Here is a 14,492-nt window from a genome sequence, read left to right on the forward strand (position 1 = left end):
GGTGCCAGGGTAGTACAAGTTATACTCCAATAGGCCCCACACTAAAACCACATTTTTAAAAAAAAATTTACAAAGAAATTGTATTGTGTGCAGTTGCTCTAAGGCTCTAAAAAAATTATAATAATAAAAACGCACTAAGATCACAATATATAGTGTGGATTCATGTGCGTTTTGTTTCTTACAAGGTTTTGGTGCAAATTTCATGTGGATTTTCGGCATACAAATCAGAACCATGTGCAGTTACCCTTACCTTTAGGCCCGCCATGCCAGAGTTGTGGACTGCAAACTGCGAGTCCACAAACCACAGGGACTGGCTGTATGCCAGATCCTATTGATTGATATGTCCCATCTTTTGTGGTGCAGAGTCACTGACCCGGAAGCCCACGGAAACCCTCATGCAGACATCAGTGTTTCACAGACGTGTGCTGTACGTGTTCTCCACGAACAGCACACATCTCTATTCATTTTAATGTGTGTATTCACACATCAGTGTTTCAGCACGGTCCGTGGGTCCGTTCTTTTTCCCACGGATGCATGCTCTATTTTTGTCCGTGTTCACGGATCCATCACGCCCATTATAGTCTATGGGTCAGTGAAAACCACGGATGCCATCCGTGTTTCACGAATCATTAAAAGAGATTCTTTGAAAATTATTTTTCAGCTGTTGAGTGTTAGTGAAACACAGATGCAACATGGACCCAACACGGATCTGTCGAGGGAGAAAACACGGATTGAACACTGTCCGTGTTACCACTGATCCAAAACTGACACGAACGTCTGCATGACATATGCTATCTTTCACCGCATTGTGGACGAGTCTGCACTGCAATGGGGAATACACACGGCCGGGGCCTGCGTTTTGCACGAGGCCGTATTCTGCAGGTTAGGCTCCATTCACACGTCTGCAACGTGTTTTGCGGATCCACGGAGCCGCAAAGCGGCAATGTGCATTCCACATTTTGCGGACCGCACATTGCCGGCACTATAGAATATGCCTATTCTTGTCCGCAATTGTGGACAAGAATAGGACATGTTTTATGGTTTTCGGGAACGGAATTGGGGACCTGGAAGTGCGGGCCCGCAATTCAGTGTTGGAATTCCATAGGAATGAATAGGTCCGCAATTCCGTTCCGCAAATTGCGGAACGAAATTGCGGACGTGTGAATGGTGCCTTAGTATGATTACAGATTATTGTTTTTAGTAAACTTCCATATGCAGCTGTGTGAATGGCTCTTTTTTTGCCAGCCAAGCTGTAGTTTTTGTTGATACCATATTGGAGCGTACATGACTATTTGACCACATTTTCTTGGCTGTGTTGTCTTTATCTTCATTACAGCATTCACTGTATGGGACAAATACTTTCATATTTTAATAGTTCAGGAATTTCTGCATGCGCCAATGCTTTTGTTGTGATTTGTATTTTTTATTTTTCTATTTATTTGTAAAATAAGGACAGTGGCTTATTTGATTTTTCAATTGCTTTTTTTATACATCCATTTAAAAATAAGGTTAAATTATATTTATTTTTTTAGTCTGCCTAGGGCAGTTCCTCAACTCTAAGTCATCAGGGCCCACTTTCCAGTCATGATCTCAGAAGATCCCACAGAATGAATAACTGGTAGGTCTGGATGCACTGACACTAATTATATTACCTGCTCAGTACTAAGGAAATCCTGAACACATGACCGGCAGGTGGGCCCTGAGGACTGGCGTGGACACTGCCCTAGAGGACTTGAACAAGCAGTCACCCACCGTCAGATACCATGGACACAACTGACCACAGCATTTGACGGCGTTAAACGTCCGTGATCAGAGATTATGGATGTCTGTCTCCTGTGTAAAACAGCATTTACCAACTTTTCACAGTCCCAACATCCGCCACATATGTATGGCCGTTGTAACCAAGTGTTTAAAAGGGATTGTCTCACTTTAGCAAATGGCATTTATCATGTAGAGAAAGTTAATTAAAGCCACTTACTAATGTATTGTGGTTGTCCATATTGCCTCCATTGCTGGCTTGATCCATTTTTCCATTAAATTATACACTGCTCGTATTCAGGAGTTACGACCACTTTTACAATCCAGCAGCGGTGGTCGTGCATGCACACTGTAGGAAAAGCCACCCAACTCTCTGGTGGCTGGGACTGCAGGACTGTGCACAAGCCAGCGCTTTTTCCTATTGTGTGCAAGCACGACCACCGCTGCCGGAATGCAGGGTGGTCGTAACCATGGAAATGAGCAGTGTATAATGTGACAGAAAAATGTATCCAGACAGCAAAGGATGCAATATGGACAAATACAATACATTAGTAAGTGGCTTTAAATTAACTTTCTCTACATGAAAAGCCATTTGCTGAAGTGACACAACCCCTTTAACCTCTCCACTTTCTATGCTATCCTTTTACGGCAGTGATATTGTGACAATTCTTTCTATTTAAAATGGACTCAGTTGACAAATCTGACTTAAAGGGGGTTATCCAAGACTATAAATATGCCTGGGCACCTCACATTGAAGATACTTACCGCCACTTCTCCCAGTGCGTGGATAGCATCACCTGCATCAGCAGTGGTGCAGTGAGCGGAGAGCCAGGTAAGTATATTTAATGTGAGGGGCCCGGGCATATGGGGGGCATTTTATAGTCTTGGATAACCCCTTTAAATGAGCTCAAATGGATAACTAAGCCCACTTTCCCAATCCACTTTTCAAAAATGGCATGGTGTAAGAAAAAAGGAAAATGTCCCCTTTTTTTGCATAAATAAGCCCATGAGATGACAAAGCCTTACCATATTATGAGAGAAGTATCGGCACATATGCTTCATCATAATGTACTAAACCTAAAGCTACCATCTGCATGCCTGGGTAGAGATAACAGGTAGCCCATTACAATGCACCATCACTGGACTTTGGGTGGACCTTGAACTCGGTAAAGTATAACTATATCAACAAAAGGCATCTCCCTAATACAAGAGTCAGAGGGTAAAAGCCTCATTTACATGCATCAGATCCATCAAGTCACGCAGCCATAAATCCAAGACATTTTTCATTAGGGCCTCAAGAAGTTGGTTTGAGAAGTGCACATTCTCCAGGGTTTTGCATGGACATGTTCTACCTGAAAAACAAGCTCGGTCACATCACATGAAGGACAGGCAGCAGAAACCTTTTTTTTTCTTAAGAAGTAAAGCAGAGACATTTAGGATTCCACGTACAAACCCTACTTATCTCAAGAGCTCGGGGAATCCAAAGAACAAACACGAGGGGAGTTGGGAGGGTTGTCGTCAGCACGCAGGCAGAATTATTCATATTTTTTGTGTTTACGGTGAAAAATTGGCAAACCCTGTAGTAGAGCGTGACATTCAAGCCAAAGATAAGCATTTCTAATGTATACTACTGTGAACAGGGCTCCATCGTGATGGGGGCGACCGTATTCATGGAGGTTGTAGATTTATTATATGTGCTAGTACGTGGTTCTATAGTAGCATATAAAAATGTACTGGTCCTTACAAAAGGGCAGTTCCTGCTCTGCTGGGCACCCCAACACCTTTGAAAACATCAGATTAAAGGGGTTGTGCAGCGGCTAAATATTGATGACCTGTCCTCAGAATAGAAGCAAAAATCCTAAACTTTATTCAATAGTCATTAAAACTAGGGGTACAGTCCGCTTGTTTGGGGAGTGGACTCTATCCCTGGTTTTAGTGGATACTGAATAAAGCTTTGGATTTTTTTTTCTATAGAATTTATTTCCTGTGGTCCATCGGGTTCCACTGCCTCTAAGCTGCGGATTTCAATCATCATGGTGGAGCTAAGGTGGCGAGCACAGCTCAGGTATTCCTATCCTCAGGATAGCAGTTGTACCGCCAGCGCAAAAGAGACAACGCGCAGGTCATCTCCCCTTCAAACAGCTGATTGGTAGGAGAGAACCCCCCACCGATCCTGAGGAAGGTCATCAACACTAAGCCACTGCACAACCCCTTTAAAGGGTAACTGCACATAGGTGCAGGTTTATAAACCGGAAATCTACACAGATTTCCATGGGGATTTCAGTGCGTTTCCGCACGTGTTGCTTGCAGTTTTTGGAGCAGATTTGGAAGGAAAATCAAAGCGTACATGAGATTTGTCTAATCTCATACACTTTGCTCCTACTGTATTAGGGCTCATGCACACAAGCGTATTTTTGGTCCGCATCCGATCTGCGGGTCGGATGTGGACCCATTCACTTCAATGGGGTAGCAAAAGATGTGGACAGCACACCGTGTGCCGTCTGCATGTCCGTTCCGCAGCCCTGCAAAAAAATAAAAAAATTAACATGTCTTATTCTTGTCCATTTTACGGACAAGCAAAAGGACAGTTCTATAGAGGGCCGGACGTTTCATTCGTCAAAAAGCAGAACACACACGGCCAGTATCCCTGTTCTGCAGATCTGCAATTTGTGGACCACAAAAACAGCTAAATGTGCATGAACCCTTAGGGCTTATGCACATGGCCGTTGGTCGGCCGTTACATGCATTGGGGACCGAAATTTACGGTCCCCAATGTACGGGAAACGTCCGTGCGGATTCCGCAGAAAGATCCAGAGCCATTCAACTTAAATGGGTCCGTGATCTGTCCGCACTGCAAAAAAAGTAGAACACGTTCTATTTTTTTTTGTGGTGCAGAGGCACGGAGAGAAACCCCACAGAAGCACTCCATAGTGCTTCCGCGAGGTTCCGCCTCAGACCTTCTGGATCCATGATGCGAAGTGCAAATGGCCGGTGCCTGTGCATTGCGGCCGGCATACATTTATGTGCCCGAGCCCTTAGGCCTCTTGCACACAAACGTATTTTCTTTCCGTGTCCGTTCCGTATTTTTATTTTCGCAGACTGTATGCGGAACCATTCACTTCAATAGGTCCACAAAAAAAACTGAAGTTACTCTGTGTGCATTCCTTTTCTGTATGTACGTATTTCTGTTCCGCTAAAATAAATAAAAAATATAACGTCCTATTATTGTCTGTATTACGGACAAGGATAGTACTGTTCTATTAGAGACCAGCTGTTCCGTTCCACAAAATACAGAATGCACATGGATGATGGATGTCATCCGTACTTTTTACAGATCCGTTTTTTTGTGGACCGCAAAATACATACGGTCGTGTGCAAGTGGCCTTATGGCTCATGCACACGACCGTATGCCCTCCGAGACATACGGTCCGTGAGCGGGCCATATGTCCCGGAGCGACATACATCATGCGCACAGCAACGTAGGTTACTAGGATACTGTGCGCATCGGGCCGCCTGTGGGACTACTGTCCTGCACTCATATGATTATATGAGTGTAGGACAGTAGTCCCGCAGGCGGCCCGATGCGCACAGTATCCTAGTAACCTACGATGCTGTGCGCTCCCGTGCGCATGATGTATAGACATATGGCCCGCTCACGGACCGTATGTCTCGGAGGGCATACGGTCGTGTGCATGAGCCCTTATGCTGTGTTTTTTCTGTGCAAGAATCTGCACGGAAAAACCATTTGTAATCTGCAATGTGTGCAAGTAGCCCAAGGCTGAAAACACACATAGGTATTATGTGGTGTTTTTCGTTTTTTTTTTTATTTTGCACATGTGGTTTTGATGTGATTTTTACATAAATGTAATCTCCAGAAGTTAACAGAGATTCTATTGGAAATATGAAATGTAGGACACAATTTATCTTTCTTTAGTGCCTTTTTTTGTAATTGTTGTTGCTGGATTAACAAAAAAACAAAACAAAAAAAAAAAAAAAAAAACACGTTTAGGATTTAGCAATTTTTGGGGTATTTTTCTTTCCCTGCATGGAAAACAGTATGCAATATGTTAAAAATCTTTTTTTTTTTTTTTTTTTTTTTTTTTTTAAAGAAACATACAAAAGTGTGTAGAGGCCCTCAGAGTGTGAAATAATTTGTACATTTGCATTTTTTGGCAACTACAGGGTGGGCCATTTATATGGATACACCTTAATAAAATGGGAATGGTTGGTGATATTAAAAGGGACACCGACAGGGCTAATAAGCATATTGAGGTATATATATGGCACTACAATCATCTAAGTATCCCCCCTGTCCACATTATACATACAGTAAACTTAAGTTTTATAACCTGCTCCAACGGTCTTCAATCTGCCCAAGGGGCGGCGTTTCACCTCTCTTGCGCCCAGCCAGCCTCCCCCAACTGCCGCTTTGAAGCGCCGCCCAGCTCATGAATATTCAATTTGCTGGGCGGCTTCTGCGGTCCCCGCTCTGAAGCGCTGCGCTGAACAGTGCCCGGCGCATGCGCCGGATCTTGTGAAGTCCGGTACAGTAAGCGCCGCCCAGCTCATCAATATTCACTTTGCTGGGCGGCGCTTACTGTCCCCGACTTCACAAGATCCGGCGCATGCGCAGGGCACTGTTCAGCGCAGCGCTTCAGAGCGGGGACCGCAGAAGCCGCCCAGCAAACTGAATATTAATGAGCTGGGCGCGCTTCAAAGCGGCAGTTGGGGGAGGCTGGCTGGGCGCAAGAGAGGTGAAACGCCGCCCCTTGGGCAGATTGAAGACCGTTGGAGCAGGTTATAAAACTTAAAGTTTACTGTATGTATAATGTGGACAGGGGGGATACTTATATGATTGTAATACCCATTATAAGACCTGTACTGCCATATATATACCTCAATATGCTTATTGGCCCTGTCAGTGTCCCTTTAACTTCCTGTTTGTGGCACATTAGTATATGTGAGGGGGGAAACTTTTCAAGATGGGTGGTGACCATGGTGCCATTTTGAATCCAACTTTAGTTTTTTTAATAGGAAGAGGGTCATGTGACACATCAAACTTATTGGGAATTTCTTAAGAAAAACAATGGTGTGCTTGGTTTTAATGTAACTTTATTCTTTCATGAGTTATTTACAAGTTTCTCTTTGTTTACAGCCATTGACATGTCGCCGAGGTTAACACGTGCGGATAGAAATTGTGTTGATGTCTGGTGAACGCAGTAACCGGGTCATTGCAGCAGATTTCAATGCAAGACCACCCATCTCCCATGCTACAGTTAGCAAACTGCTTGCTAAGTTTCGTGAAACTGGTTCAGTGTTGGATTTGCCAAAATGTGGACGCATGAAATCCGTTACTAATGAAGAAACATCAGTGGCTGTCCTAGCTTCATTCAGCAAGAGCCCACAGCGTAGCACTTGCCGCATGTCACTGGAGAGTGGCATTTGTCGAACATCCCTTTGGCAGATATTAGCTACTCACAAATGGCACCCTTACAAACTCCAGCTACTGCAGCATCTCAACGAGGATGACCCAGATCGGCGCACTGAATTTGCAGAATGGGCAAAACAAAAATTGGAACAGGACCCTCAGTTTACACAGAAGATTTTGTTCAGTGATGAGGCAAACTTTTATGTGAATGGTGAAGTTAACAAACAAAACCACCGCTATTGGTCTGACACTAACCCACATTGGATAGATCCCTCCAAGACTGTTGGAACCCAAAATAATTGATGGTATGGTGTGGTATATGGGGTACAAAGAAAGTGGGGCCATTCTTCATCAATGGAAACCTCAAGGCCACTGGATATGTGAAATTGCTACACAATGATGTGTTTCCCTCTTTATGCACTGAAGCTGGCACGTTCCCTGAGTTTTGCCAGCAAGATGGTGCACAACCACATTATGGGTGTCAGGTCCGAGCATTCCTAGATGAACAGTTTCCTGGAAAGTGGATTGGTCGTCGTGGGCCAGTTGAATGGCCCCCAAGGTCTCCCCATCTGACCCCCTTAGACTTTTATCTTTGGGGTCATCTGAAGGCAATTGTCTATGCTGTGAAGATACGAGATGTGCAGCACCTGAAACTACGAATACTGGAAGCTTGTGCTAGCATTTCTCCTGCGGTGTTGCCATTAGTGTGTGAAGAGTGGGAGAAGAGGGTTGCATTGACAATCCAACAGAATGGGCAGCACATTGAACACATTTTATAAGTGGTCAGAAACTTGTAAATAACTCATGAAAGAATAAAGTTACATTAAAACCAAGCACACCATTGTTTTTCTTGTGAAATTCCCAATAAGTTTGATGTGTCACATGACCCTCTTCCTATTGAAAAAACAAAAGTTGGATTCAAAATTTGCCGACTTCAAAATGGCCGCCATGGTCACCACCCATCTTGAAAAGTATCCCCCCTCACATATACTAATGTGCCACAAACAGGAAGTTAATATCACCAACCATTCCCATTTTATTAAGGTGTATCCATATAAATGGCCCACCCTGTAGATGGAGCATGGTATAAAGCTGTGATTCCCAACCAGGGATCCTGGAACATGATCACAGGTTTCCCAGAAGGCAGCAACAAGCCCAGTCACTGATGGTCCAGGACCACACACATACACACACTTATTAGGGCCCTTTCACACGGGCGAGTATTCCGCGCGGATGCGATGCGCGAGTTGAACGCATTGCACCCGCACTGAATCCTGACCTATTCATTTCTATGGGGCTGTTCACATGAGCGGTGATTTTCACGCATCACTTATGCGTTGCGTGAAAATTGCAGCATGCTCTATTTTGTGCGTTTTTCACGTAACGCAGGCCCCATAAAAATGAATGGGGTTGCGTGAAAAGTGCGGATGCAGTGCGATTTTCACGTACGGTTGCTAGGAGACGATCGGGATGGAGACCCGATCATTATTATTTTCCCTTATAACATGGTTATAAGGGAAAATAATAACATTCTAAATACAGAATGCATACTCCACTTGATCACGCAGCCGGCATCTCCTTCTGTCTTCATCTTAGCTGTGTGGAGGAACAGGACCTGTGGTGACGTCACTCCGGTCATCACATGATCCATCACCATGGTAAAAGATCATGATGACCGGAGTGACGTCACCACAGGTCCTGTTACTGCACACAGCTAAGATGAAGACAGAAGGAGATGTCGGCTGCGCGATCAAGGGGATTAAGGCGAGTTAAATTATTATTAATTTTTATTTATTTTTTAACCCCTCCAGCGCTATTTTACTATGCATTCAGAATACTATTATTTTCCCTTATAACCATGTTATAAAAAGGAAAATAATACAATCTACAGAACACCAAACCCAAACTTCTGTGAAGAAGTTTGGGTACCAAACATGCGCGATTTTTCTTACGCGAGTGCAAAACGCATTACAATGTTTTGCAATCACGCGTGTTCCCGCAACGCACCCGCACATTTTCCCGCAACGCCCGTGTGAAAGAGGCCTTATAGATTCACTACTTGGCCATATTTCGGACATGTGCCCTGGCTCGATGGCGAGTTTATGGACCAAACTCACAGCTTCATAGGGATCTATGGTGCCGTCAGTTTGGGTCAGTTAAAGGGGTTGTCCAGGATCAGAAAAACATGGCTCCTTTCTTCCAGAAGCAGCTGTGTGCAGCAGTGTATAGTACCAGCAAAGTGAATGAGATTTGAAGTAAATCGCAGCATGTTCTGTATTGTGATTGTTCACACATCTCTGGCTCCACAGAAATAATCGGGGCTTATATGAAGAACTGAAGACGAGTACTACATCGCTCCTGTTACAGAGGCCTGAAAACCAGGCTGACATGGTGTTACTGCTAAATGTTGCCATGTTTAAACTGATCTTTAATGGCTGCACAATTTGGCCCTGCAAAACCATGTGGCCATTAAGAATTTGAAAATGCCAGGGATGTGCAGTGACAGCACGTCAGCGTGGTTTGCGGCCGCTACGGGTGGGCTCACCCCAATATCCATCTCACCTTCTGCTTTTACGCTCTGTGTACTAACAAAACAATGTTCTTTTAAAAGGGGCGGCTGTCCCCTGGCAAAATCTCCTATCCACGGGATAAGGGATAAACGTCTGATCGTCAGAGGTCAGAACGCTGGACCCCATGTGGCAGCGCTTTCTAGGGCGTTCTTCTTTGTTTTATGTCACGCTTAGGCCTCATGCACACAACTGTATTTAGTATCCGTGTCGGATCCACACTTTTTTTTGTGGACTGCACACAGACCCATTAATTTCAATGCCCGTTCCGCAAATTATAGAACATGTCCTATTCCTGTCCGTATTGCAGACAAGAATAGCGATTTCTAGTCATGAGAGTTAGACAAATATGGATTGCACATGGAAGGTTCCGTATTTGGTGGATCCAGGGGACTGAAGACCACAATAAGGACACAGTCGCATGCATAAGGCCTTAGGCCTCACACAGGTGACCATATCCATTTTGCAGTCCGCAAAGCATGGATCCGCAAAATATGGATACTGCCCATGCCGCAATTTTCTCACTCCCTTCACTAGAACTGGCTATCCTTGTCTGCAAAACAGGCAGGAATTGGACATGTTATATATTTTACAGAATGACCACACGGCTGCGGACAGAACATGGATGACATCAGTGCGCTGTCAGTATTTTTTGCGGACCCGTAGAAATAAATAGGTCCATGTTTTTTTTTGGCTCCTAAAATATAAAACATCAACATAAATAACAGTTACAAAAAAAAAATATATATACTTCCGGTGTGTGAAACCATGGCAAGCGCTGAATGTCAGAAAGGAGTATATTGTGTAATACTAAAGTAACAATACATTTATCTTCAGTTTAACCCCTAATAAGCACAGAGGTACCGTGTTACTAAACGTTCCCTGCAGGAAAAAATAAAAATAAAATGTAAACTGAGACTCGCAGTGACACCGAAGATGGACCTCCAAATCAAAGGATCAAACGTGAGCAACAGGCAACTGCAAGATATACAGAAAGCCAGACAGACCAGTCTGAAGGCTGAGAATTTCATAGATACCGATACCAGAGTGTGGTCAGGGGACAGGTTGGGTGACAGTGATGTCACAGCATGACAAGAGGTCACACCCTACCGCTGCTTTGATTTACCCCTTAATAAGCTGAGGCATCACAGGAAAACAATACTTTTCTTCTTCCCTGCTGCAGACTTGCTGCACACGGTGGTATACATGGCTTCATCACTGTGACGGGGCCACGTGGACCAAGAAGAACACATACGACTTTGACTCTTAGTGCTGGTCCCATGTACAGTCTGGAGAGATGAACAGGGCGATGTCGCGTGTGTAACTACGGTAATACAGCTGGATTTTCCCAAATGCTCAGACACAAAGTGAATGGACAGCCCCATCACGGTCAAACGCTCGCTCAGGCGACGCCTATTCCATCAGCCCCGCATACACATTAGGGAATATTCACGGGATCGTATCCGTTCTGCTGTCCGGAAATCGCTGATCCACAAAATACAGATGCAGCCAGTGTGCGTACTGCCCTTTTCACCCCACAGAAATGAATAGGTCCACGTGCTTAGTGCGGATCAGACAAGGACCGAAAATATGGTTGCATGAATGTACTCTTAGGCGCATTCACACGGCTGTAGTGCCACCAAGCTTGACTTGCAGACCACAAAAAACACTGGCACCGGCCGTGTGAACTCCGTATCATGGTGCGGACCAATTGACTTCAATGGGTCTGGGATCCGCAAGATACGGCAAAAGATAGGACATGTCCTAGCTTTTGCAGAGTGGAGGCACTGACCCGGAAGCCCTTCAGTGGGCTTCTGGGACTGTGCATCCACTCCACATCTTACGGATTGTGGATCCACTGAAGTCAATAGGTTGGCGGTCTGTAACACGGGCACGGCAGCACCACGGCTGAGTGAATGGGCCCTTAGATTGTTGGCCATTGTTATGCTTGGTATTGCGCTCAGCCCCATTCACTTGAGCTGCAACGTGTCATCACTCTGCCTAGGAAAAGCAGGGAGAAGGCCGCGGTGCTCAGAGAAGCGTCGGTACCTTCCCGAACAGCTGATCGGCAGGGGTCCCAGGTGTCGGACCCCCACCGATCAGACACTAATGATCCAAAGGATAGGTGATCAGTATAAAAAGCTCAAAACCCCCACTAATCATCTGACAGTCTCCCTGTAAAGGGGTGTTCCCATCATAGGTATATATGCCATAGCCACAGGATATGCTGTAACTGTCTGAAAGGAGTCTCATGGGCTCAGCTGTCTCCGGAACTTCCATAGAAATAAATGTAGGAAGCACATGGGCCTTCACCTCTTCATGCACCACCTCCTAGGCGGGATGGAGGTCGGGGGGCCACTGCTCCTGGTTTGGCACATACTGATGAAAAATACAGACACCCAGACTTGGTGGTTTTCCATGTTCTGATCATGTCCAGTCTGTTCACACCTATGTGGTACTTGTCCTGTTGTGGAATGGATGGCAAACAACCAAAAGCCGATGTGAAGGACACAAAGCAGTCATCGTGCACTTCACCTCCTCAGAGGCCTTCTAATGGCACTCGTTTTACTGGAATGTTTTTCCCCACTGAAGTCAAGAACACACAAAAAAAAAAAAAAAAAAAAAAAAACAGGACACCAAAACACATAGACGCCATTTATGACGTCTCCTTCATATAAGACATCTCTTATCAGCAACTACCCGCTGAGGCTACATTCACACCACAGAAAAAACGGACACGAACATTTCTTTTACTGGCCGTCACATCTCCATTTTGAGAACAATGGTAGTCTATGGGCTATTCACACGGCTATCAATTTTTTTTTTACCGTAAATAAAATAGGACATGTTCTATTCTGTCCGTTTTAAAAGCCCGACAGCCCCATACAACTGAAGGAGGCGTTTTTATCTGCTTTTTTCAGAAAGGCATCAGTGGGGGAAAAACAGCCATTAAAAACTGACCATTTTGCCGTTTCTAATGGCGCTTTTTCTTTACGGTCGTTTGAATGTTGCCTAACCCAACGTCTAACTTCTCTATTCAAACAACAAACATTTGTGCGCCCCAGACCCCAAAGGCCACTTCACAGCTCATTTCTTCCAAAAAATTAAAAGTCAAATGGAAAGTAACCCCCCAAATCCAACACTAAAATGCAGATTTTTTCAGTAAACAAATGAATTATTTGTTATAATATATTTGGAAATAATACAATCCATAGATGATCATCCACATTTGCGCAGTCTCTTACCCCAGGCCAGGAATTCGGTCACATTTTTGTCCCGTCGAAGGGCTGGTGCGTTACATTCTTGACATAGACAGATGAGAACATCTAGAAGGGTCTCCACACTCAGGGAATCGCAGTCACATCCATAGGGGCCCCTGAGGACCATGTCCTCCAGCTTCTTCAGCCTCTTTTCTACAGACATCTTGACTTTTCTTCTTCTTTACAAGTTTATCCAGAAGAAGCGTCCAGACCCAAGAATGTCCTCTCTTTACAACATGATGCGAGCACCCGCCTGGAGGAACCCTGGAGCCTCTACAAGTCCTAGGCCACTGTTCAAGTTGCGGTATAATATAAGCGCACAGTGGCCACCAGGTTAATAAAAGAACCGCACAGGTAGAGTGATGTGAATCCTGCTATACCCGACCATGACTGCTATAGGTTCCCATGTCTATGTATGTGTACACCCTCTGACAACATCCAGGCTCAGACTCTGACAACCACACACAATGTAAAGCATACAGCACTGGAGGGGTGTGCTCTGCCTGTCACCCATACACACACTGTCATGCACATACATGTCCCTCCCAGTCACAGGGCACCCACTTACACCCTGCACTAGTGCCACACAGCAGTGACATGGTGGTCACACTCTTCAGCCCTCCTCAGTGTCCGGTCCTGTGTCCGCGCTGGCCCTACCCTGGGAATGGTGCAGTCCGGATAGTGATAGCAGCGCTCATCTCTCTCCCCCCCGACCCAGGATGAGCTCTTCCTGTAATTGTTGCAATCGGCTTTCGTCTTCCCTCACCTGCACACGCCACGCCCAACACACCGGAGGGGGCGTGACTGTAGCCCGCGCTCCCACGCCTCCCGGCGCTCACCTGGAAGCCACGCCCCCTGCCCGTGTGATTGACACTTTATTACATGCGCTGTAGAACGTCGCGTGGCAGCAGGTGATATTAGTGGGAATAATCTAAGGTGCTAATAGTATTCAGTGAGGAAACGAGTTGTAATCTGCAAATCCAGCACGCACCTCATGATCGGTCTGCGGGCGGGTTTACAATCTGAAGGAGTCAATTTTAGTAGCAGGGTTTAGGATTGCAGTAGGAAATCTCAGAGAGCCCCCCCACCCCCCCACCCATAGGGGTATTTATATTCAGACTGAGGTTTTGGGGGGCAGGTTTCAGTTCAGATTTGGTACAGAAAACTGGGCAAAATCTGCGCTGAAACAGCCTCCCATTGTTTTCAATGGGAGGGCAGCAGGTAGGGTTGCCACCTTTTCCAACAAAAAATACCAGCCAAGTTAAGCCACACCCCAAAGGGGGTGTGGCTGTGGGAGCATGGCTTAACAGGTGTTAAATCGCTGTCACACTGTGGCTCCCAGTAATATTAATGCCTCCATCAGCACCCCCCAGTATTATAATGCCCCCATTAGTGCCCCCAGTATTAATATTGCCCCCATTATTAATGCCCCCAGTATTAATATTGCCCCCATTATTAATGCCCCCATTATTAATGCCC

General features: G+C 45.3%; 1 protein-coding gene across 1 annotated transcript in view; it reads right to left on the reverse strand.

Moving 5' to 3' along the window:
• The window catches only part of CDC42BPG (CDC42 binding protein kinase gamma), a 144,347-nt gene extending 130,576 nt beyond the window's left edge, over window positions 1-13,771 (reverse strand). The window contains exon 1 of the mRNA XM_044270780.1: window positions 12,999-13,771. Within this exon, the coding sequence (XP_044126715.1) occupies window positions 12,999-13,176 (178 nt within the window). The 5' untranslated portion in view covers window positions 13,177-13,771. The remainder of the gene's footprint in view (window positions 1-12,998) is intronic.
• Between the last annotated feature and the right edge of the window lie 721 nt (window positions 13,772-14,492).

Source organism: Bufo gargarizans, chromosome 10 (assembly GCF_014858855.1).
Source record: "Bufo gargarizans isolate SCDJY-AF-19 chromosome 10, ASM1485885v1, whole genome shotgun sequence".
NCBI classification, from domain to species: domain Eukaryota; kingdom Metazoa; phylum Chordata; class Amphibia; order Anura; family Bufonidae; genus Bufo; species Bufo gargarizans.